Here is a 26,558-nt window from a genome sequence, read left to right as displayed (position 1 = left end):
ATAATGTGAATAAAAGTGAATAACGTGATAAAGTGAGTCATAGACTGACTACAAATTATTTAACTCCTCTATTAAATACTAAAAAAAAATTTCTTGTGCAAGATTTTAACATAGATCTTCTAAGATATAATGAATCAAATCAAAGTTTCTATTTCCTTGACTCACAAACATTCCCTGCTATAACTCTGCCAACACACATAACAGTTAAATTGCAGGCAATCTAACTGTATCAATATTTAATCACATGGTCAAATTTATCTGCATTCCTTGGAAAATTAATCACCCAAAAAAAATTACTTCAGACAATGGAATCCAGGAATGGTGATGCTTCAAAAACTTTAACAAAAATGTCTTTGTTGAAGATGTTTCCAGTATTTCCTGAGATCTCTTTAGTAAAAAAGATGATGATGCAATTCATTAGTTTTCTTTTAAATATATTTTAAGAGATCTCAGACCATACAAAAAAATAAACAAGCAGCAAATTAAATTTAAATAAAAACTATGGATCACAAGTGACATACTTAGATCTATTTCCATTAAAAACAAATTTATAAAAAATGTACAATATGTAACAATATTAGTACTAAAAATAAGCTGTTTTTAAAAAATAAAGTTTATTGAAATAGAGTAAGCAATATATTAAAACTTAGTAAAAAATCTTATTACATAACCTTTTTTAGTGAAAACCTAAACAGTATTAAAAGTACTTGAAAAAGGGTAAATGAAATCATTAATATTAGACCTTCCTACTATAGTTTAACTCTTAAGTCTAAATTGAAAGAAAATATCATCACAAATCCAACTGCTGTATTAAATATATTTAAAAATTTTTTTGTTTTTATTTAAAACAAACTACAAAACAAAATTATACTTTCAACATCTAAATTTTCTCAAATTTTCAAATACTAATTTGTTTTTTATTGATCTTGACACTAAGAATAAAATCTCTATTCTCATTAAAATCACTCTTGAACTGGAAAAGCTATGGTCTTAAAAGCCTTCCTACATTCTTTTTTACTTATTTCTTTTTTAAACTTATTACAGATATTTTTTTAAAGCCTCTCAGTATTATTATGAATAACTTGTTTCAAAGTAGTTCATTTCTAGGTGTTTTCAAAGTTGCTAAAGCCATGCTAATATTTAAAAAAGGATCTATAATGGGTTTTTCTAACTACCAATCCTTCTCCTTTTTTCTAACCTAAACAAACTTTTAGGAAAAGCTATGCGTAAGAGGCTCTACACATTCTTGGATAAATTTAAATGTCTTTACAAACACCAGTATGGGTTTATGTCACCATATATATTATAAACACCAGTACGCTGATCATTTCACAACTTACTCACTTATTATAATCGCCTAGTCAATGAGGAAAGCTCTTGATAATAAAAATGTTGCAAGTGGTGTTTTTTTTCTGCTAAAAGCTTTTGATAATAGATCACTCAAAACGTTAGAATATTATGAAATCAGAGGATTTCCTTTTAAATGGTTTAATTCCTATCTTTACAACAGATCACGGTTTGTTTTCACTAATGACTCAGAATCTATTCAAATAAAATGTTCTATTTGTGTCTCTCAAAGCTCATTATGAGGACAACTACTTGTTCTTCTTTACCTCAATAACTCTTTGCAACAGCTTACCACTTTACTGATGATACTAACTTGCTCATTATGAACAAATCTTTGAAAAAAGTTAACAAACACATTTACCATGATCTAAAAAAAATTAACAAACACATTGACTATGATCAATAAAAACTTAAATTTTAGATAAAGTGGTAAGAAAATCAATTCTGTAAACTCAATTAAATATCTTGGAATTAAAATTGACTCCAATCTTTTGTTTTTATTCCATCTTAAAATCAAATTAAAAACTTAAATCTTAAAATTTAAAATCTGAAAAACATTAGTAAACAATTAGTGTAAAAGCATTAGTGTAAAAACATTAGTGTAAAAACATTAGTGTAAAAACATTAGTGTAAAAGCATTAGTGTAAAAACATTAGTGTAAAAATATTAGTGTAAAAACATTAGTGTAAAAGCATTAGTGTAAAAACATTAGTGTAAAAATATTAGTGTAAAAACATTAGTGTAAAAGCATTAGTGTAAAAACATTAGTGTAAACATTAGTTTAAAAGCATTAGTGTAAAAATATTAGTGTAAAAGCATTAGTGTAAAAACATTAGTGTAAAAATATTAGTGTAAAAACATTAGTGTAAAAGCATTAGTGTAAAAACATTAGTGTAAACATTAGTGTAAAAGCATTAGTGTAAAAATATTAGTGTAAAAGCATTAGTGTAAAAACATTAGTGTAAAAATATTAGTGTAAAAACATTAGTGTAAAAGCATTAGTGTAAAAACATTAGTGTAAACATTAGTGTAAAAGCATTAGTGTAAAAATATTAGTGTAAAAACAGCATAAAATGTAAGTTCTAAACAAATGCTTGTCAAATATGGGAACAATCACAACCACAAGGATATTTTCAAAACATTTAAATACAGTTATTATATTCAGAGATGTGTGTATGTGATAGTGAGTGTGTGTGTGTTATTATTATTATTATAAATTATATATATATATATATATATTATGTATATATATATATATATATATATATATATTTATATATATATATATATATATATATATATATATATATATATACATATATATATATATATATTTATATATATATATATATATATATATATATATATATATATATATATATATATATATGTGTGTATATATATATGTGTGTGTGTGTATATATATATATATATATATATATATATATATATATATATATATATATATATATATATGTAAATATATGAAAGATTTTTTTTTATATATTTTTTTTGCTTTCTTATTTTTAAATTTTTTTAATTTTGTTTAGAAAAGTTTTCAAATTCTGCTCCGATAAACGTTCACATAAAAAGACATTTAGACAAATGTATGATAGTGGCTTGGTCACCTCCTTTAGATATCAAAGATATGACAATAATTAAAGGATACACAATTTATGTAAACGGGGTTTTCAACCAAACTGTTCTTGGAGCTTTGAGAACAAAAGCTTTAATTTCTGATGTTGACTCTAAGGTTTAATTTTGATAGCTTTTTTTTTTTTTTTTTTTTATTTCTTGAAATCAAAGGAAAATATTTATAATGACACATATCTTAGGTGTTTTTCAATTACATACAATGTTTGCAACATGTAACATCAAATACTTTACTGCGAACGTACATCACTAATCTTCAACTATAACATGAAAGACAATAATGATGAAAGTTTTGACAAACAATTATAGTTTTTTCTCAGTTTTGCAGTGTTAGCGTTTCAACATTGATGATTGATGGAGAGATATCTGATCCTTTGGTTGCTACTGTTTCTTTTGGCAATGAAGGTATTCTAAATTTTTTAGTTAATTTACATTTTTACTTTTTTTTTCCAAACATTTATAAGCTATGTAACATGTGTTTTGAGATTTACGCTATGTGTTTTAAGGTCATTATTATGTTCTATGATCTTTACTATATGTTTACGCTAATATGAATTTGTTAATTTTTACCCACCTGGTAAACTGATATCCAACAGCTTTCCACAATTAGCTTCCTTAAACGATCCAGAAATTTTTAGGTATTTGAATGTTCGAGTAAAGGGTATTGCTGTAAATAAATTACCCATTTCACATTTTTATTTTAAAAAATCAATTGATTTTGTTATCAAAATTGCATTGACTCCCCCTTTACAAATAATATCTGGTAGCAGACTAGTAGAACACACAACTCCAATAAAGAAAGATTCGGAGTTCAAATATACGTTAATGCCTCTGAGAGCTGTTGCATCTCTACACAATAGCATTGTTTAACAAGGTTTTTTCTTGTTTAAAAAGTTTTTAGGGATTAGGGTTGAGAATAAAATTTAAAAAAATAGATAAACCCTCTTCGACTGTAGTAACCCCCTTTAGAAACTTAGGGAGATGAATATAAAAAAAAACTAAATGGATCATTTTGGTTTCATTAAATTATTTATCCCTGCAATAAAATAGTTAAATATATATTTTAATATAAAAGTAAAATGATAATATAAAAAAAGTTAAAATAAGATACCATAATAATTGTTGTGGTTCCTTTTGACATTTTCAAAAATATTTTCATAATAGTTTTTTGTTTAAAGAAACGATATTTTAAAGTTTTTAGCAAAAAAACAGTAAATTTGTTTAGCCGTCTTTTTTGTTTTTATATTTTATTGAAGTTTTTGGCTAAGTTTCTGCATTTTACACATTGTGCATTCATTCACAGCAAGAAGACCTAATTTTTATCTTTTAATTAAAAAAGGCATTTTTTAAATCATTTATAACCTGGAAGTAAAGCTCAGTTTGATTTGTACCCAGATTTTGAATTAAAGTTGATTACACTACCTCATTTTCTGTTTTTTAGAATTTCCCTATCTTTAGGCTTCTGGTTAAGTAAACTATAAGTTCATTGTCGAAACCATAAGTTCATTGTCGAAGCCATAAGTTCATTGTCGGTATCACAGTTTCAATTTCGAAACTATAAGTTCATTTTCGAAACTATAAGTTCATTGTCAAAACCATAAGTTCATTGTCAAAACCATAAGTTCATTGTCAAAACTATAAGTTCATTGTCGGAACCATATGTTCATTGTCAAAACCATAAGTTCATTGTCAAAACTATAAGTTCATTGTCGGAACCATATGTTCATTGTCAAAACTATAAGTTCATTTGTTTATTAATTCTTTAAGCTTTAATCATTTTTATTTTTTATTTTGCTCAATATTTGCAATTTTTTTTTGTTGCTAACATCTTAAAGGTTTACAATCTTGTTTTGCTGCTTGTTTAGCTTTTAAATCTTCTGTTATATTTTTTATGGCGATATAGTTAGAATTTTTTAATTCAAATACATCCTCTAGCATTCTTTAATAAGTTTGATTTTCACTTTAACTGTTTCTGTGTTTGTTTAAATCCTTTCTCTTTTCTAAATTAATACTCTTGTCTCTAATGGAGAATGTCTTAAACCAAAAGAAGAAAATTTTATTAAAAACGTTATAAGTTTTATATTTTTTCTTAAGAATGTAATTTCTTAATAAGTTCTTGTAAACAATAATATTAATATTATTTATTTCAATTCAGTTTGAAATTATATAAAAAAATTCTATAGTATTTTTAAATTATATAATTGAATTTTATAATAGTTTAATTTTTTGATGATTAAACTAATAAATAAATTTTAAAATAATAAGCATTCTATTTTAATAAGTTAAACACCTAAAAATGCCAGTCAGTATTAACAAAGAGAATCCCTGCTTTTTGTCCATTTTTTTCATCTGGTAAGGGGTTGTCTACAAATTACATGACATCATAGGAAAGGGGGAAGGGTTTAGTGATTTTATGACAATTTATTACAGAGGGAAGGAGTGGTATTCAATTTTGTCACACAACATTTTTTTTAAGTTTTTAAATCTAGAAAAATCTTTATTTTGATTAAAAGAGTGCTTATCCATATATAAACCATCAGTTGATGTATGTACACTTAACTGCAGCTATTCCATTTGACTTTTTAAGTTGGCTTCATTTTTAGTAGATTAATGTAGACTCTGCGTCTACAGCTTTATCAGTCAATGACACAACTGATATATCATCGATGAAAAAATAATTAAAAACAATATGATTATTAAATAAAAATAATAATATAGTAGTTATTAAACAACAATAGTTAATATGCATAAAATATTATAATGTTAATAATAGTTAATATGCATTAGCATAAAATATTATAATGTTAATAATAGTTAATATGCATAAAGTATTATAATGTTAATATAACCTGTAACACTTATTGCTAAAATAGTTATTTAAATTATATATTCATCAAAAATTAAATCTCTTTGAAGGTTATTTGTTTTTTTAGTCACTGTTAATTTATATAACTTTATATCAAGTTAAATATAAACTAAAACTATATTTTTATTTTTATAATTCTTGATTGGTTGATGCTGAAAAAATGAGTAAAACAATTTTTGATGGTAAAAGTCATTTGCAATCAACTGAGTTTGAAAGTAGATTATCATTATTGTTGGTATTTAGCTGATAAGTAAGAAATTTATTAAGTTGCTTGAAAGCATAAGATTGTTGACAGCTAGGAAACAGTAACAAGGTTATTGAGTTGCATTACATTATTGGTGTTTGAAGATGCAGTCTTCAAACATCAATCATCCAAAAATAAATGAATATTATTTCAGCATGTAATACAGAGCTAATGAAAGTGTTGGAATAGTTTTTTAAAATCAATAGCATTTCAAAAACTACATTTTTATGAGTTAATCTTTCACATTTAAGTGAAAAATGGTCAACACAAATATTTTTATCACAAATTTTGAAGTGTTGAAACATTAGATAGAGATTAATGATGAAGTTTAAAATAAAAATAATAATAATATATATTTTTTGTAGCTGGTGAACCCTTACTTCTTTCAATGTGCACCACAATGACAAAACAGACATTAGGCTATCTGGTCAGATGTTTTTACGGGGCTCAATATCCTAATCAGTATTCTGACTCTCACACACTCATTCAATCAGAAGCTCCACAATGCGAGTGCTGATCTAATGTGCATTAGCATTAATAATAATAATAATAACAATAATAACAATAATAATAACCCTGATAATAATAATAATAATATTATTAACAAAAAATATAACAGTAATAATAAAAACAACACAATGTTGTTTTTAATAACAGTAGTTAATTTATGTTTTAATAATATTTTTGTATAATATTTATTGAGTATATTTGTATGTTAATAATATTTGCATATTTGTTCATAAAATAAATTTTGAACACTAAAAGAAAAGGTTCCAAAAATATGCTGGGTGAAAGGTAAATAGGAAATAACATTTAAATTTATAAAATTTACAAAGGCTGGGGACCACCATTAAAACAGTTTACATCCTTTGTCTTTTAGGTTTGTATCCTCTGTTTTTTATTTTTTAATGTGGAGTAGTAAAAGAAGCAATAAAAAAAAAAATCCTACGAATTAATAACTAAAAAATTGTTTGCCTGGAATTTGTTGTTTTTCATCATAAATTTTATGAAATTGCTTATAATCTATGGACCAGTAAATATTTTATCTTTTGTAGATGTTTCTAAAGAAAAGTCATGCAAGCATACATCAGACATTCAAGCATCTTTTGTTGATATTTTGTCAGAAAATCAAAATAATGTCACTAATTTCATAAAAGAATTAGCAAGCAAAAGTTTTATGCTTACAGATGATAAAGATGTGTTTTTAAAAAATAACACTTTTTCAGGAGAAGTTTCAGAAAACAATAACAGCATCATAAAAGAAGATAAATTTGTATTTTTTTATTATTTTATATATGTATATATTATATACTATATTTATATTATATTTATATTATATATATACTATATATTTTATATATATATATATATATATATATATATATATATATATATATATATATATATATATGTATATATATATATATATATATATATTAGGGTGTCCCAAAAAACAACTTTTTTGAAAAATATATGCAGAGACCTTCTTAGTGTGTTTTATCTAATACAAAAACACTAGATTTAAAATTTTTTTGAATAAAAAATATTTTAAAGGGTCCCTCAAGACCCTCGAATATTTAATGGGTCCCTAATATTTTCAAAAAAAAATTTCAACCTGGTACTCAAATGAAGCAAAATTATATAAAAATTTCGAAAATAATATTTAATTTGGAAAAATTTTAACTTATTTATTAAAATTGTCATAAAAATACATAAAAAATGCATTTTTTTGTTTTTTGTTAAAAAACGTAATTTTTCATGTAATAAAACCAAAAATAACAATTCTATATTTGAAATCTATATGTTTCTAAGTACCATATTTAAAAAAAAAAATTTTTTTTAATATTAGGGACCCATTAAATATTCGAGGGACCCCTTAAAATATTTTTTATTCAAAAAAATTTTAAATCTAGTGTTTTTGTATTAGATAGAACACATTAAGGGGGTCTCTGCATATATTTTTCAAAAATGTTGTTTTTTGGGACATCCTAATATATATATATATATATATATATATATATATATATATATATATATATATATATATATATATATATATATATATATATATATATATATCACAAAAACTTTTGAACCAGCTCAACTATTTTTTTACACAAGTTTTTAAAATAATTGATTTTTCTAGTGCAATCATGCAATGGTAGTTTTATTAATCAAAGTCTAAATAAATGTTAAAATATTTGAATAGCAAATAGTAAAAAGGAAATACAAAACAATTTTTCTATTGACTTAAACACATCATTGTCATTACTAACATCTTCTAAAAACAAATTTTTTTTTCAAAACTTCACAGTTCAAAATAACCTTTTGCCTACTCAGTTGTAGTAACCATATATTTGCCGACCTCAAACACTTTAAGGTTGGCAGTTAGGTTGGCATTGCCGAAAGTCAACCCTAATTCCGAGGGTTGCATATAATAGTCCTTGGGGACTATTATATGCAACCCTCGGAATTAGGGTCAGCAATTAAATAGTAATGGAAGGAATTTATAAAATAAGAAACAAAAAGTCTCAATTCTTAACATCAATAAGATCATTGTGTGTTCACAAAAAACAGGTTTTGATAATGACAAGAGCAAATGAAAATCTATGAAGCTAATAAAATTACAAATTAACATTTAAAAGAGTTTAACACAATTTATTTTGGAAATTGATTTTGATTAATACAACTCGATGCACAGTGCAATAGCTGAAGGGAAAAGTCAATTGTGATGATTTTCACAGAAAAATTAAAATATATCTTAAATTTCTTAAAAACCTTTTAAAATATTTACATTGTTGATTATCATGATGACCATTGTGATAATGATGATATTATTAATAGTGATATTAGTGATGTTACTTTAAAGGTCATGTTTTATATTAACATTTTGTACTTTAGATCGATAGAAATGAACATTCTGATTGCACTACTCTTCATTCAGACAGCATACTAGATGAGAACATTATAGAAAATGAAGAACGTCTTGTAATTTCATGCAATGAGCTGTCTACCATTGAGGAAGAAAATGAATCTATATCAAGTGTTAGAAGCACGGATTCATTTTCATTAGATGATAAGTTATTAGAGGTTTCTTTTGTTAAAAATATTGAAAAATCTTTTTTTGCAGAAAAAAGCAAACTCGCAAAAAATGATTATAGTTTTCCTCAGTTCCCTGAATGCAAAAGTTATGATGAGATTAAACAGACAACATTTCTTGATGAAAATCATAATAACTCCTTTTCACTTGATTCAGTTATATATTCGGATGAAAAAAATGAAATGCTAAAAGATTTAATTGATGATTATCCTGAATTACCCCTTGATAATTTTGATAAATTACAAAATGTAACTTTTACAAAGCAATCATCACAAGTCCATTTGAATAAACTGATTGGTGAAAAAGTTTTAAATGAACTGATTGGTGAAAAAGTAGTTGATAATAATTCACTATTACTATCTCCCACGTTTACATTTGATAAAAAAAATCATTTGTCCTCTAAACTTCCCTCTGAAAAACGACCTCATTCTGCAAGAAGATCACTTGATTTTAATGATGAAGTTATTAATGAATATTATTCAAAATCTACATTAGAGGAAAAGAATAATAACATTGATAAAATTAAAAGTAATTTTTGGGAAAGCCCTAGTGCTAGTCCTAGTGACACTTTACTTATTAAGCCTCCACCTGTTACCATGTATTCTTTTGGTATGATTGACAGTTCAGGTTCACCTTCTTTATCAAAGGAACCTAATCAAAAAGATGAACAAGGCGAATACTCTTCAACTTCACTTCCTTACAATTATAAAGCTGCTTCTGTTAAAACTAACAATTCACATCAATCACATCAATCTATCAGCAATTCACATCAATCACATCAATCTATCAACAATTCACATCAATCACATCAATCTATCAACAATTCACATCAATCACATCAATCTATCAACAATTCACATCAATCGCATCAATCTATCAACAATTCACATCAATCTATCAACAATTTAGATGATAAAAAGTTAAATAACAATACTGAAAATATTATTTTGAACAATTTTACTGAAAGTATTAACTCGAATAAATTAACACCTAATGAAAATGTGTTTGAAGAAAAAGTTCGTGTGTTTGTGGCTTTATACAATTATGATCCAATTACTATGTCTCCTAATATTGATTATGCTTCTGAGGAACTTGGTTTTGAGGAAGGTGATTTAATTCAAATTTATGGAAGCATGGATGAAGATGGTTTCTATCTAGGAGAGTTAAAAAATGTTAAAGGTTTAGTTCCTAGTAACATGGTAAAAGAAGTTTCAAATGGAACAAACAAAAATAATTCAAAGAATGTTAATCAAGAAAAAAAAAATGTTAACCAAGAAACAAAGAATATTAACCTAGAAAAAAATAATGTTAACCAAGAAACAAAGAATACTAACCAAGAAAAAAAAAATGTTAATCAAGAAACAAAGAATATTAACCTAGAAAAAAAGAATGTCAAAGAGCACACACAAATAGATGCAAAAGATAATCTTTTTGCCAGTAAAAGTGTGACTGATCTTTCACAGGGTTATGTTGTAAATAGTAAAAGTGCAACTGATCTTTCACAAGGTTATGTTGTAAACAGTAAAAGTGTGACTGATCTTTCACAGGGTTATGTTGTAAACAGATTATCAGCAAGCATGCCAACACAGCTAGATAATTTGAATCAAAAAATAATGATCACAATATATTCATATGATCCAAACATGAGCTCTCCAAATGTTGATTCTGAGGTAAAATTTTGATAACTACAAGCAAATAATGATCATCTATAATTTTTTTAAATTTTATTATACATTTTCTAATCTGATACAAAAAAATTTATTTACAAAAAAGGTTGAACTTTCATTTCAAGCCAATGAAGTTGCATATATATTTGGTGAAATGGATGAAGATGGTTTTTATAATGTAAGAAAAAAAAGTTTTTTATAAACATAAAAATTATTATGAAAAGAACATTTTTTTACTGTCTGTATATATAAATTAGTAATAAAAACATTTAAGTTTGATATCTTCTACTGTCAGTTTCTTCTTTTGTAAGATCATTATTATACATGACAGAAGAAACTTATATAAATATATAAGTTTCTTCTGTTTTCTTTTGTAAGATCATCAGGATGAATCTGATCAATCAGATCTTCAGATAAAGAAACCGACAGTGAGAAAAACAAAATAAATACTTTTTTGCTAATTTATTACTACTTTGATTTTTAAAAGCAGTAAGAATTTTATGTAGAATACACTAACATAATTTACATCTATGACATATATATACGTAGGGGTCAATCAATGGTAGATATGGGCTTATTCCATCAAACTTTGTTCGAGAAGCTACTGAAAATGAACTTTCAAAAGTAAATTTGTTTTTTATAACTTATTATTGTTCTCTTTTTCTTGCTAACATTTATCTAACTTTTTTCTTCTATTGTCATTTTTTCTGAAAGATTCATTCGGAGGAATACTTCTGAAAAATTTATTAAGAGGAATTCCTCTATGAAAGATTCATCAGGAGGAAATCTTCTCTGGATTAGGAGGAATTATCAATATAAAATATTTTTCCAATATATCAATGATTTTTTACAATATACAAATATAAATAACATTTTTCTTAACTTTTTAAAAGAATATTATAACAAGAAAAATGTTTTAATTTTAAATCTTCAATCAGAAGTATTGTTTTTATGGCAAGATATTATTTCAATCATGTTTTTGGATTATTGGTTCTAAGCAGACGTGGACAAGAAAAGCATGCGATCACACTCTATTCCTGACCACGCATTTATTTCTTTTTTACAACAACCACAGGTTTTTAGATTTTTGAAAATGCTTCAAAATATCGCCAAATAAAGTATAAGGTAATAAAGCAAGAAATTGCTTTTAACGATTGTATACTATAAAAAAATTTTTTATCTAAATTATTGAAAGATATTATATAGTTAAAAAGTGCATTTTTTACGATGTAAATGTTTTTAAAACAACTTGTATGGTTAATTTTATAAACAACAACGAAAACAATTGTTTCAATAAACTTTTTGATGAAACCATTAATTTAATAGTCGAAAACATTGCAAAGTTATTTTTTTGTTGTTGTTATGCGTTGTGTAAAAACATTTAATTAGAGAGAAAACTTTCTTTTTTGAAATATTTTTACACAACGCTAAACGCTTTTAAATAAAGTTTTAAAATGCTATTAAATAAATTATCAAAGAATATTACTTTTGAAATAAATAAAAAAACTTTTATTTATTTCAAAAGTATTTTTGTTTCAACGATGAATGTGATTTTTCTAAAACAATTTGTTTTCTTAATTTAATAAACAATGATGACAATGAATTTTTTTTAAAACAATTTGTTATCTTAATTTATAAACAACGATGACTATCAATGTGTTTCAATAAACTTTTTATAAAAAATGCATTAAGTTAATATCATCGAAAACATTACAAAGTCTTTTTTTTTGCTGTTTTGTAAACTTTCTAATTAAATGTTTTTTTACTATCCTAAGCACTTCTTATAAAATTTACAAATTTTAACGATTGTTATTAATAAAAAGCATTATACATTAATTAACAAAGAATATTATTAAAAAATTATAATTTATTTAAAAGTTTGCGTATTTTAATACTGTTTGAATGCAATTTTATTATTTAATTTATAAACAACTACAACTTTAAAGAAATATTGTCTTCAATAATTTTTTAAAAAGAATACATAAAGTTAATAGTCCGATTCCGCAGTAGAAGTGAAATAATTGTTGCTGCTGTTTTCATCACTACTATAATTTGATTCAATGTTAGTATCAGCTGATTCAAGGCAAACAACTCTTCGTTTATTTAAATAAATTTTGAGGGCACGACTCAAAATCTCATCTCCTTCGTTAGAGGTAAAACTTGGATCATTCCCTGCTATCATTATGCAGTCTTCCATTGTCTGGTCTTTCATTTTTAACCGACGATCAGTGAGTATCACTGTCAATTTGCTGAAAATGTGTTCCACAGATGAATAAGACATGCACATAATAAGTTCAATGAGAAGAAGCAGGTTTGGAAACTTTTTTTCATGGTATAAAAACATTTTTTGCCATATTTGCGAGGCTGTGACTGCTTCATACTCCACTTTTATTATAATCTTTGCCACTTTCCATTCAGAGAGAACCATTTTAACATCCAACCCTGCAGCTTCTAGAGGAAATCTGAACTAATTTAGCAATAAAGAGATGCTGGCATCGCCATACATCTCATCCTCTGTCCAAAATTGTGGATCTCACCAAGCCATTGACTCAAATATTGGGTTTAACAGTGAACCAAATCTTTTGTCTATCAATTGCAGAATGACATCGACTGCAGCTTTCCTTATTTGGATACCAAAATTTATGCTATCAAAGTTAAGATTATTCATATTTTCAAGCTCAATCTGAACAAACTCTTGATTTGATTTTTTTTACTCATGACCATCTTTGAGATAGGAAGCAACAAGAAAGTGTTTGAACTATATATTTCCTTAATTTGAAACTTGAGTAAATATGAATCAAGAATATCGTTGATATCTTCATTTTGTAATTCAAGTAATCTAGTCATAGTAAGATCCACTACCGGTTTTAACTCATGCACCATTAGCGTATTTTTTTCAAAAGCCAACGATAATGGACTCAATTTCTCAAGCAAGTTCAAATAAATACAGACTATACATAGTAATTTGTAGTCTTGCAGTCGTTTAATTATGCTGGAAAATTTAGCATGCTTTTTTGCTTTCATACTGTGATCAGCGTTGTCAAAGCCCATTACAAGTGCCGGCCAGTTATGTAACTACTTTGTAAAACCGCGTCTCCTGTGACTTACAAAGCGCGTTCCAGATATTTTGGGCAAGGGGTAGTGTGTAATATTTAATGCCACAGCGGCTTTTTTAACTTCTTATTTTAATTTTTCAGATTTGCGAAATAAATTAATTAAGCTAATTAAAAATGTTCACACTCCTTAAACAGAACAATATCTTTTACTGCACTTTTAATAGCCAGTTCTAAATGGTGGTTCACACAGTGAATTTTTATGAGCCACATTCGATCTTTTTTCATTTGAGTTAATACCCTATTGTAAATGCCAAATTTAATGTTAGCACCATCAGCAGTAGCGCTGACTAGTTTGTTTTTGTATGCTTCTGCAGTTAAAGAAATATTACCGGCTTCACTAAAAATACTGTCAATAGCTCTTTTAAAGGCATTAGCGCCTGTACCACCATAATTGCCTATCTCAAGTAAAGATACAACAAAATAGGATGGAGTTTGGTTTCGTTCGACTTGTACAAGTACTAACTCTTTCTCATCATTTGTTTTCCTGGCTTGATAGCCTTCGGAAAGAATGGAAAAAATTTTTTTTTTCTTAACAGTTTCGGCAACTTTTTCTTTAACCGCGTTAGCAATTCATGAGATAAATTCACGTGCTAAAAATAAATTATGAAAATAATTCAGAAACTAAATTATAAAGGAAAGTTCATTTTATTAGTGAATATAAATTTAAACCCTAAAATTCAATAACCTGCTTTATTATTGCTTTTTCTGTCTAAAAGAAATACACCATTTATTCTTTGGCATTTGATGAGTGTTTCAAAATGTTTTGGGGCATGTTAGGTTTTAGTACCATTTCATAAGCTGTTCTTATCATCTTAGATAGTGCTTCACGATTTTTTGATATATTAGTTAAAGAGTTTTTGGAATCAGGAAAAGTAGCACAGTCGTTTCCAGTTTCTTCAGGGTTTCTATTCTCAATTAGTACCGCCAATTGATGATTACGACTCTCATCTCAAGATGATGATCAACCTTAATTAAAATTTAAAATTCTAAATTAAATTTTTTTAAATTCAAAATCTGTTCGAATAGGAATATATAATCTTTATGATTGCACAGAAAGACTCTTTATGTGCAATCATAAAGAGATCTTGAATAAGCCAATGTTATCAGCATAAAACTAGTTTAAAATATATCCTGGCATCACAAGTTTAAATTAAACAAATAATAACTAGTATATAAAAATATTTTAGTTTTTACCTGATATTTAGTTACTACACAAGTTCCCTCTGTAAACGCTTTTAAAGAATTAATTGAAACTCCTTTAACTGAAAAATCGCTTAAAATAGCTATTTTGTTTCTTGCACAAATCTTGCACCATGTTTTAAGCTGTTTTCTTCCGTGTATCCTATAATTGTTTCTTTAAAGAAAAGTTTTTAAATTCTTAGATATTGGTTTATTAACATTAATTGTGTTTGCAGAAGTTTTTAAAAATCTCTTTATACTTAAACTTATTTTTTCTTCTGCATACAACTTTTTCCTTTTTTAAAAAGTAATAAGAAATAAAAAGTTGAAAAAACCACGCACTAAACAAAATTAGGAATATTGTCAAGAAGTTCCACTTCCTTTTCATTGCTTATTTTGGACCAGAAATTAAAAAACAAAAAACCCACGAAACTAATATTATTAGGGGTTATAAAAAGCTCTTCCACTTTCTTGCCATACATTGTTATTGCACTATCAATTTATCCATAAAGGTTTAACTATAATATTTTGATGCAACTAATATATGCTATTCCCTATTTACGTCGATCGATGTCTGTAATATCTACTGCAACTCTAATTATACCAGTCTATGAATTTCCTAATCCTTACCCTTACCATATTTGTTTTTTAAATGCACAGGTTTTTTTCTCAAGAAAAAAAGTTACATCACTGCTTATTCCAATAAACTTTATAAAAAAAAGAAAAGAACAAATTTTTAAGATTGATAAGCAAAAATAATAGTTAAGTATATAATACTAATTTGAAAATTAAAAAACTTTCTAAATAAAAGTTCCTATTAAAATACTCAAACTCGAAACTCACACTGACCATAACGCTGACATCAAATATCATATTTGATAAGTCTTAATTGTGTAAATTGCTTTACAATTTGTTTAGTTTAGACCTATAATTTGTACTAAAGTTTGCTTTTAATTAACAGATGTAAAAAAACATTAGAAAAGATTAAAGTTTTTAAGTTATTCAACCTTAACGTAAATATAAAAATAATTAAAAATAACTTTCTAATAGAGTTTTAGTTTTCTTCTGGTTAGATTAGTTGAGTATTTTAATTTTTTTTAATTTCTTTTTAAGATTTCTTTCGTTTTTTATAGTTTAGCTTGTTTATAATTTTCTTTCTTTTGTTGGGTTTTTTCAAATGACTAAAAACCTGTGGTCAAGCTTTCAAAAAAGAGTAATAGCGAGCGTGCTCAGGTATAGAGTGCAATCGTATGCCTTTCCTGTCCACATCTGGTTCTAAGCTAATGCTGATTGCCTGTACAAGGCTAACTAGCTTTAATAGTCACTATGAAGCTAGCAAGCCTAATTGTGCCCATTTTTTATTGTTACTATTGTCAGATGTATAATCTCTTGCAAAAAAAAACAATTTGAATTTCTTTATTGTCAAAGGACTTAATTGAATTTTAAACATTTTAATATTTTTATCAAACTTTACCAAAGCTAAAATAGGTTTACACCAAACAATCTTATTAAAGTATGTTGATGGCTTGTTATTTAAAGTTAAAATTTTTAAAGGATTTTTTTAATTGTTAGTCATTGCTGTATTTCCGAAACCTGATCAAATGTGACTTATAAAACTAATATAATCTAAATACTCGCATGTTTGTAAGGTTATATAGCTTAGATTAAATTTATTTTTATTTTTTTTTACACTTCGTTTATATGTCATATTAAAATAATCTTCAAGTTTTCCTTCTGTATTTTAATTAGTTAATTAAAATTAAATGAGTTTTATACAAGTTTTGAAAAATATAAACTTTTTAAAAAAAGATAAAAACTGTGTATAAAGGGTTTTATTGCTAGTATTAAAAATTTTTTGTGCGTCAGAAAAAATAACAAAAAAAGTTTAAATAATCGACAGTAAATTTTTCAGCTTAGATTAGGTTTAGGATCAGCACAATCACCCTGCTAATGTTATCATGCAACTCAGTACTACCTGCCCCATGCCCTGCTGCCTTGTAGGGTTTGCTTTTTTAGGCTATAGTTAGAAGAAATAAACTGTGACTTAAAAATCCCCTGCCTTGGGGCTCTTGGTTGAGTAAAGGTTATAGATTGTGTCTCGATAAAAATACTCATCTTGGGCAGATGTTAACTGCATCAAGATGTTACGTCTTAAGGTTAATTAATGGGACTGAGAAAATTGTTTAGCTCATTGCTCTATCTAAGAATGAATCAAGTTTTCTTTAAATTTAAATCATGCTCAAAGTAAACCAAAATATTAAACATAAAAAACTATCCCCATCACCTAACTGTTTCAATATATCTTTCACAAATATTTGTGGTCTGCGAAGTAACCTTTAATCAGTTGAATCTTACCTCTTGCAAAATTCACCAGACTTGCTTGCTCTTTGTGAGACCAATTTAATTTATGCGGCTGTTGCTTCAGATCTCAATATTGATGGGTACTATCCTTTAATTCTCAAAGACTCTTATTGTCACATACTTGGCTTGGGCATATACTTATGCATCAATTCATCTATTTATCAAGAAATTAGGTTTGAATCACTTTACCATTCTTTTATGTGCATTCACTTAGCACCTCCTCACTCTATCACCTTTCTCTTTGTTCTTTATGATTCTCCTTCTTCTTAAGACTGCATTCTTCTAGATGTAATTTCTGATCAAATTGACTATGCCCTTTCTCTTTACCCCTTTGCCAATATTGTTGTTATTGGTGACTTTAATGCTTATCATACTGAGTGGCTTGGCTTTAACGCTAATGGCCCTGCTGGTACTAAAACCTATAACTTCTACATTTCTCAATTTCTTATTCAGATAGTTAACTTTGTGACTCATTTTCCAGACAACCCTAATCATTTACCTTCACTCCTTGATTCGTGTCTTGTCTGTGACCTTAGCTTCTCTTTAATTTCTCCTTTTTCTCCCTTAGGTGGTCCTGACCATGCAATGATCTCTATAAATCTTTTATCTTGTACTTCTTGAGACTCACCCTATCATTGCACTACTTGCTGCTACTCTAAAGCTGACTGGGATTCTTTTCATGATTTTCTTTGTGACAGTCCTTGGGCTGATGCTTTTTCTCTCTCCACTGATAAATGTGCCTCTTACATAACCTCCTAAATCTACATAGGTATCGAAGCATTTATTCCTGTATATCTTTTTAATTCTAGTCTTATTCTGCTCTATGGTTTTACCTTCTTGTGCAGCTGCTATATCTAATCATAATCTTTTTTTTTTATCTTTTTAAAAGAACTAACTCTCTTAAGAACAAACAGCTATTTGTTATTGCAAGAAATTGATGTAAAAAGGTGCTGTCTGATGCTAAGCTCCATTATTCCAGTTTACAAAATCTTGTATCTTATTTCAGAAGTTATACTCAAGAGACTTTTACAAAATCTTTAACAGCGTCATTAACAAAGGTAGGTGTAGCATTCCATCTCTCATTCATAGGACTGATTTTATTATCTCTTCCTAGGATAAGGCAGAACTATTTGAACAGAATTTTTCTTCTAATACAACTCTTGAATCTTATGGCCATTCTCTTCCTTCTATTTCAATTAAACAGATTAACATATCATTGAAAGACATTCAAATCACTAAAGCTTCCATTACTAATGTCATATTTCAATTAAAATCTTATACTGCGTGTGGTCCAGACAACATTCCTGTCATTGTTTTGCAGAAATGTTCTTCAGAACTCTCTTCAATTCTCTCTGATGAGTGCTTGTCTTATTTAAATCAATTAAAACTATTTGCTGAGTCTTGTTTTTCTTCCTGGTAGAAAATGGCATCTGTGGTTCCAATTTTCAAAAACTCTAGAGAACATTCTGATCCCTTTATTCTAACTGTTATATTAAAGTTGTCCTTGAAGATCTCTTCTTCATTTCCACTCTTCTTCGCTTCCAGTAACCTCTGGGGTACCTCAAGTTTCTATCCTTGGTTCTGTTTTGTTTTTTATTTACATTAATGATCTTCCTGACAACCACACATCTAAAGTGGCTCTATTTGCTGATGACTCAACTTTATACTCCTGTCTTGACAAAAAGTCTACTCCTTTTGATTGCTTAGAACAGGTAGCCAATCTTGAATCTGATCTCACTTCCGAAACAGATTGGGGCTTGCAGTGGCTTGTAAATTTTAACTTCAACTCAGTTATTTACTGCAAACAACTCACAATACTGTCAACATTCCTATATTAATGAATGGCAGCCCTCTTACTGAGTCCTTTTCTTTACATCTTCTTGGATTATTGTTCACTACTGACCTCTTATGAAAACTATATATGCAATCGATTTCTAAATTAGTATCTGCTAAGGTTATTTATTTAAAGTTGTTTCTCTTTATCGTGCTTGCCATTTTCTTACTCCTGATTCCATTCTCATCTACATTCTACATCTACAAATCTCTTATTCATTCTTGTATGGAATACTGTTGTCATATTTGGGCTGGTTCTTCTAATGATGCTCTTTCTCTTCTTGACAAGGTCCAAAAACGCATACAACACAACTTTTCATGTTCTCTATCAACTGTTTTCTTGCTCTGTAACTCAATTTTTTTTCTTCTAGTAACTCCCAACTTAATAGTGGTTGCTTGCAGACTTGTTGGGAGTGAATCAGAAAAAAAAAAATTAATTTATTAACAAATAGTATACTTATGAGTTTTAAAACAAATATTTTTTGGTTAATAACTTTCGTAATAATACAAGACTTGTAGTGTTTACATTCAACAATGTTCTGTAAATAAATTATTAAAAATATTCTGTATTCATATAACTTATTTTGAATGTATAACTTAATAATTAATAAGAGTAATAATAATAAGAGTCTTAAGAAGTCAATTACCTACTAACATTTTTTGTAACTAACATTTCTACTAACTATTGTCTACTAACATTTCTGTTCAATTGTCTAACTAATGTCTGGTAACACTATGTAACACAATTTTTGTTCCTGGCTCCTAAGTGTTACATTTCATTGCTTATGTCTAAAGTATGTGAAAAAATGATTTCAATAAACACAAACTTTACTTACATGACAACAGCACAAAGAAAACTTGTTTTTTTGTGAAAATAGAACAATTTTTTTTTATTTTTGTCATTATAATCAGGTAAAAACAAAAATTGCACAAGAAATAAACAAACACAGTCGGAAACCATTCAACAAGGTTCAGAAATGTTTAGACTCTAGATTTATGATTGTACTGTAAATCACTTGCTCGAAGTAGCCTCTAAATGTAGTCCCCCATCATGTTTTCATTATTCTGTCCTTGGTAATGGCGTTCAAAGTCCAATATATCTTGATGAAAACACTCGCCTTGATTCTCGGAGTAAGCACCCATGTTCTTCTTGAATTTCTCTATCATTCTTCATGGGTCTTCTTGAAGATCCATGAGGAATGATACTATTTTGAAGTCACCAATGACCTTCCATCTGTAGCTGTCATACTTTAATGCACTCAACAACATTTTGACTTTGATGTAGTCCTCTTTGAGATGCACAGAGTGGGCCATCGGGTAAGACAGGTAGTTGTTTCAATTGAAGCAACATGGTTTTGAGGCTCCGGAGGCTATCATCAATCAAGTTCCACTGTTTGAGCCTGGATATCAGAAGCTCTGCATTCGATTTTGTAAGCCCGAGGTCCCTAATTAAATCTTTCTGGTTAGGGAAGTACGGCTTTCTATCTCCAACTTCATCTGCGGAATTGTAGTCTATATCTCCAGTATCTGCCTCACTATCTGACTTGCTGTTGTCTCCTGAAGGTGGCTGATGCTGCCTAGGAGTCAAAACAGGCAGATCAGGGCTGTATGGTACCTGGGTGATGGAAGAAGGTATGTTCTGATAAACGATCTGAGGGGCATTTTTTGCCGGTGCGACGATTTTTTGGATTTACCAGACAGAAGTTGCAGTTGCTTAAGTGGTCCTTTGGCTCTTTCCAAATTTGCGAGGTAGCAAACTTCATGGCTTTCTTCTCTCTTCTGTACCAACCTGTAACATAGCACATACAGTGGTTGGCCATCACATTAGGACCACAAGTTTTTATACAATTTATTTCAAATGCATTACTTAAACCCACATTTGATAAAATAAATATGATATTATTTTATGTTAAATGTCAAGTTATTTCTATTCTTAGTAATATTTTATACAAATTTTATTAATTGAGAATTCTGGCTGTCAGCAATCACCTGTCATAGTAAAATTGGTGCATATTGGACAATTTAAGGTTATTTTTAGTTGCTAGTTTGATTGAAGTTTTGATTTATTTTAATTTAAAGCATCTGTGCTTTATTTAATTAATTTGTTTTTTTAAGTTGATAATAACCATTAAGTCATTATCTTTAAATAAAGGATTTTATGTTGTTTTTTCTGTTTATGTAATGACACCAAAGTCTAGTCATTTATTTTAAATTCTTTATTTAAATTTTTAGCTATGGGAAAAAAAATGTTATACGACACCAACAAAAATTAGTCAAATCAGATGTCTTTTACAAAAAACAAAATATTCTCAGTGAAAAATTGCCCATATTGTAAAGGTTTCTCACCAAACTGTAACGTTAGTGAGAAAAAAGTTAATACAGAGGAAGAGTTTGGTTCAAGAAGACCACCTTCTAAACGCAAGACAACGCCAAGAGCATACTGTATAATCCAAAATATCTGCCTGGAAAACAGAAAAAAGCCACAAAACGTATTGACTGAGCTTATCCATGAAGCTGGTATTGTTGTTTCAGGCATGACCATTCACAGAAGGCTGAAAGAAGAGGGATAGATGTGTCATCGTCTAGCCAAGAAACCAAAACTAACTTCACTCATAAAAAAAAAGGACTGGAGTGGGCTCGAAACTATTGTCACTGGTCTGTTGAGGATTGGGAAAAAGTATTTTTATTGGCATTCATATTCATAAATTATTTTAAAATTAAACTTAAAATAAGTTTAATTTTAAATAGTTTATGAATATTCATAAATTATTTTAAAATTAAACTTAAAATAAGCATTAATTTAGATTTGCTTCTCAAATGAGACAACCTTTCAAGTAATGATGGACAAAGCAGCTTTTGTTTGTCGTAGAACAAACAAAAATTTTCGTCCTGACTGCATTGTGGAAACGGTCAAGCATCCAGCTTCAGTAATGATCTAGTCTGTTATTTGTGGGCAAGGAGCAGGGTGTCTCTACAAAGTGGTTGGGACAATGAGGCAGGACCAATACTCAAAAGTTCTGGAGAATCAGTTGCTTCCCCAAATTTTTGACATTTTTTGACCGAAACATTGGTCAAAAAATGTCAAAAAAATTCAAAAAAAAAGTCACAAATTGTCAAAATTCTTATATTTATGCAAGATGGTGCAACTTGCCACACAGCAGAAAGGTGTTACGGTTTATTTAAAACAGAAAAAAGTTAATTTATTGCCATGGCCAGATAACTCACATGATTTTAACCCCATAGAAAATATTTGGGAAATAATAAAGCGATAGGTTGGATAAAAAGTTCTTACTAACAAGCAAGATCTTATGGAAGAGATTATCGGGATCTGGCACAATAACCCAGAGTTGACAGAAACTATAAAAAAATTAACTGCAAGCATGCCACGACACATCAAAGCAGCTATTGCAAATAAAGGTGGCTTTACAAAATGTTAATACTTAAAGGCCCATTATACGACTTGCTTTCACGAAATACTTTTTCGCTCTTGTCTTTATGAATTGTATGTACACGTAGCAGAATGAATCAGTTGGGTTCAAACAACCTCTTGATGCCATATCATATAGGTAACTTCTCTTCAACCTTTCAGTCTGCAATAAAATGAATTAGAATCTTGGTTCGCGACATTTGTGCTTTTTTACTTGTACAGCTACTTTTAGCACGTACAGGTCAAAATGTTATCATCCATTTAAAATAAGGGATGGTTCTAAAGTTTTTGAACAAATTTGTACAACTCGTTATCGTCCCCTTAAACATGATGCGTGATAATATTTAGTTAAGCATATTTAGTGATGAATCCTATATTTTGTGATCATAATATTATTTTCAATTTTGAAAAACATTTTTAGGTAAAATTTTTGCAGTGATTAAATATCCATCTTTATGTAATTTTATTGTAGTAAAAATAGTTAACGATTTAATAATATTCGAAATAATAAACGATTTAATTACTTGTTTTAGTTGAATGTGGATTCTCCAAAGATTAAAAAAAAGAATTCAATATTCAAGAAGAGCAAGAAAATTTTTTCTCGCCTAAAAAGAAAATAACTTTTTTTTTTGTCTTCATAACTGTTAGCATTTTGTTTTATGATAGTTAACCTCATTATAAATTAAAACTTATATATTTTTTCTAAAACTTTTTCACATAAAGGATTTTAAAAAAGTTTATTGATAATAAAAAACTGTTTAAAATAACTAAAAATAACTACAATTGTTTTTTTTACTTTTTTGTGTATTTTTAGAAAAATTTGATACTATTTTATAACAATTCAAATTTTCTTTCGTGCGGTTTGCTAATTATTCATGAATAATTTTTCTCTCTATTTATATAAAAACAATATTTCATATATTTATAATATTTGTATTTAAAAAAAAATATATTTATAAAGTACTATTTATCAATTGAAGAGTTTTGTCGATTGTTTTTGTATTGCATTCTTTACCAGCATATGAGATGCGGAATGCGATGTTAAATACAGGCGTTTCTTCTAATCTTGGCTCACCGGTTTAACAATTTGTATATAACTATTGATGATTGTTATCTATAAATTGATATTACTACGATATGACATGATACTACTATTGTTTTGTACAAATTGATATAACTGTTGTACATTATATCAAAAGTTTTATGGAATAAAAAATTGTATTCATGTATTCATGTAGAAGACTACCAATCCTAAAAAGTCTTACAGGATCTTATAGGATTCCTTTATATAGGATTCCTTTACGACCGAAAGTATTGCTATATCTCTAGTCAAAAAATCTTATAGAGCTCTGTAGATCATAGGAATAATATTAAATTCCCTTTAGAATAATAGGGTTCCTATAAGATCTTATTCGAATAAACTAAAATTAGATTTTAAAAAATTATTACATGATATGTCCTGTTAAATCCTGTAGGATTTTTTTAAGTCATTTAGATTTTTAATACCATAAGATAAAGGTTTTTGCTGGACTTATGAGATTATTATGTAATACTAAATTAATAGTTTACTAGGTTTGCAGGGTACCTATAGGAGTTGAAAACAGCCCAGGTTATATAGGACATTTCTATATGAAACTAGAATATTCCGCAGGACAAAACATTTGCTATATCGAGTTATATTAGAATACAGGGACTGCATTCCAATAGAACTTAATATTGCAGTTTTGCTGTAGAATTATTAGATTCTGATGGGTTTTATACAGTAAAATAATAATGCGATTTCTCCTGCACATAATAGATTCCAATCTATTATGAGCAGGAGTTAACCAATAGTTCAAAATTTGAACTTCGTAACAGACATAGATTTAATCAATCAATCTAAAATAATTATTAGACTTCATAAATATTTACAAATGGTATATGTAAATATTCAATCTTAAGTAAAAACCTTGCTGAAGTTAATAGAATAACACTATAAATAATATAATAGCAATCAATTACAGCCAAAATAGAATTAATAATGAGTGGAAGTAGTAATAATAACGCAAACAACAATAATAACATATGTTATTTATATATATAATAATTTACTATAATAGTAAAAAAAAAAAATATATATATATATATATATATATATATATATATATATATATATATACAGTATCGGACAAAACGAGTGCAACCAAAAAATGCTAATTTAGTTTCTATATATAAAAGTGCTGCATTTTTTCAATTTAGAGAAATAACTATGTAACTGTTTAGAGACAAAGTTCTTCAAGTTTTATTCATTACAAAGTTCATTATTTGTACACGAAAATTAATAAATTAATCAAAAGTATTAAAAAAAGTTGATTTCCTTCTGGACAAAACAAGTGCAACTCGACAAAATGTTGACCAAGCTGTATTTCGCTATCAATGTTTCGTGGCGAATCCTTTGTTGTCGATCTTAGCCTTGCATCTTCGAGGCATAGATTCAATCAGGTGATCAATGAAACTTTGTGGAATCGCTGCCCAGGCCTTTTGGATTTGTTCAAACAGTTGATCCTTATTACGAACACCTTCACGATTATTTCTGCGGTTGACAATCTCCCACAGGTTCTCGGATTGAGATCCGGAGATCGAGGCGGCCAATCCATCAGTTCAAGACAATCCAGGTGGTTGTCTTGAAACCACTACTTGACTACTTTTGCAGTGTGTTTTGGATCGTTGTCTTGCTAAAAAACCCATTTTAATAGCATATTCCATTCAGCATGAGGTAACATAACATCTTTCAGGATATTTTTATACATGAAACGGTCCATTATTACATCGTTTTGATGTATTGGACCTAGATCGTTAGCAGAAAAACACCCCCAGACCATTACATTGCCTCCACCATGCTTCACGGTCTCATGGCAGTAACGTAAATGGAGGCGTTTTCCGGCCGGTCGACGTACACGGCAAATGCCATCGCTCCCAATGATGTTGAACTTCGATTCATCACTGAATAGGACAGTTCACCATTTCTGCACATTCCAGTCAATATGAGATGTAGCAAACAGGAGTCTTTTCTTCTGGTTTTTTAGTGAAATTAGCGGTTTCTGCAGGGCGTCGAGAAAATAATCCGGCTTCAACAGCACGTCGTCTGATTGTTCGGTCCGATACAGGCAGCTCTAATTGCTTTTGTATCTCGACTGATGATATCCAGGGATCCTTCTTGACGGATCTGACGATCATAGAATCCTCTCTAGAAGTGGTGGAACGCGGTCTTCCACCTTTGTTATCTGCTGCCAACTTCCACCGTAGAACGATATTTGGAACATAGTCTTGATACGGTCCATTTTTTCACGCGATATTTATCGCAAATACTTTTTTGTGACATTCGACTTACGTAATCGCCAATAATTTTCTTTTTTAGTTCCAATCCCCAAGACTGTCAAGAGCCATTTTTGCACTTGAAGTCATAAAAATAATAAAAATAAATAATCACGCTTCTCAAGGCTTACCGTGTTACATTTACCTTGAGATGATACAATAATGCTCTGTGGAACACAACGTCTTGGTTGGATGTGGACTGTATTGATGTAGTGAAACACTTGTTGTATTTCACTTCTTGTATTGATGTTCTTCGATAAAACACTTTGATAAAACTCACTTCGATAAACTGTCTTGATAATACTGACTGATTGACTTCCATATACTGACTGAGTTACATGTCGATTTACATCTCTCTTATATAGTAAAATGAACCTGTGTGAACCTGTTCTGGAAGATTCTAGATGCTTC

The 26,558-nt window shown here is 28.1% G+C and overlaps 1 protein-coding gene across 1 annotated transcript in view; it reads left to right on the top strand.

The window, feature by feature from the left end:
* Positions 1-23,511, top strand: part of LOC100205377 (reticulocyte-binding protein homolog 1) — an 88,023-nt gene extending 64,512 nt beyond the window's left edge. The window contains exons 15-21 of the mRNA XM_065807522.1: positions 2,898-3,100; positions 3,321-3,405; positions 7,166-7,383; positions 9,012-10,880; positions 10,984-11,055; positions 11,427-11,501; positions 23,327-23,511. Of these exons, the coding sequence (XP_065663594.1) occupies positions 2,898-3,100; positions 3,321-3,405; positions 7,166-7,383; positions 9,012-10,880; positions 10,984-11,055; positions 11,427-11,501; positions 23,327-23,413 (2,609 nt within the window). The 3' untranslated portion in view covers positions 23,414-23,511. The remainder of the gene's footprint in view (positions 1-2,897; positions 3,101-3,320; positions 3,406-7,165; positions 7,384-9,011; positions 10,881-10,983; positions 11,056-11,426; positions 11,502-23,326) is intronic.
* Positions 23,512-26,558: the final 3,047 nt, after the last annotated feature.

The sequence above is a fragment of the Hydra vulgaris genome, chromosome 10 (genome assembly GCF_038396675.1).
Source record: "Hydra vulgaris chromosome 10, alternate assembly HydraT2T_AEP".
Classification (NCBI taxonomy): domain Eukaryota; kingdom Metazoa; phylum Cnidaria; class Hydrozoa; order Anthoathecata; family Hydridae; genus Hydra; species Hydra vulgaris.
This window is presented reverse-complemented; position numbering and strand designations above follow the sequence as displayed.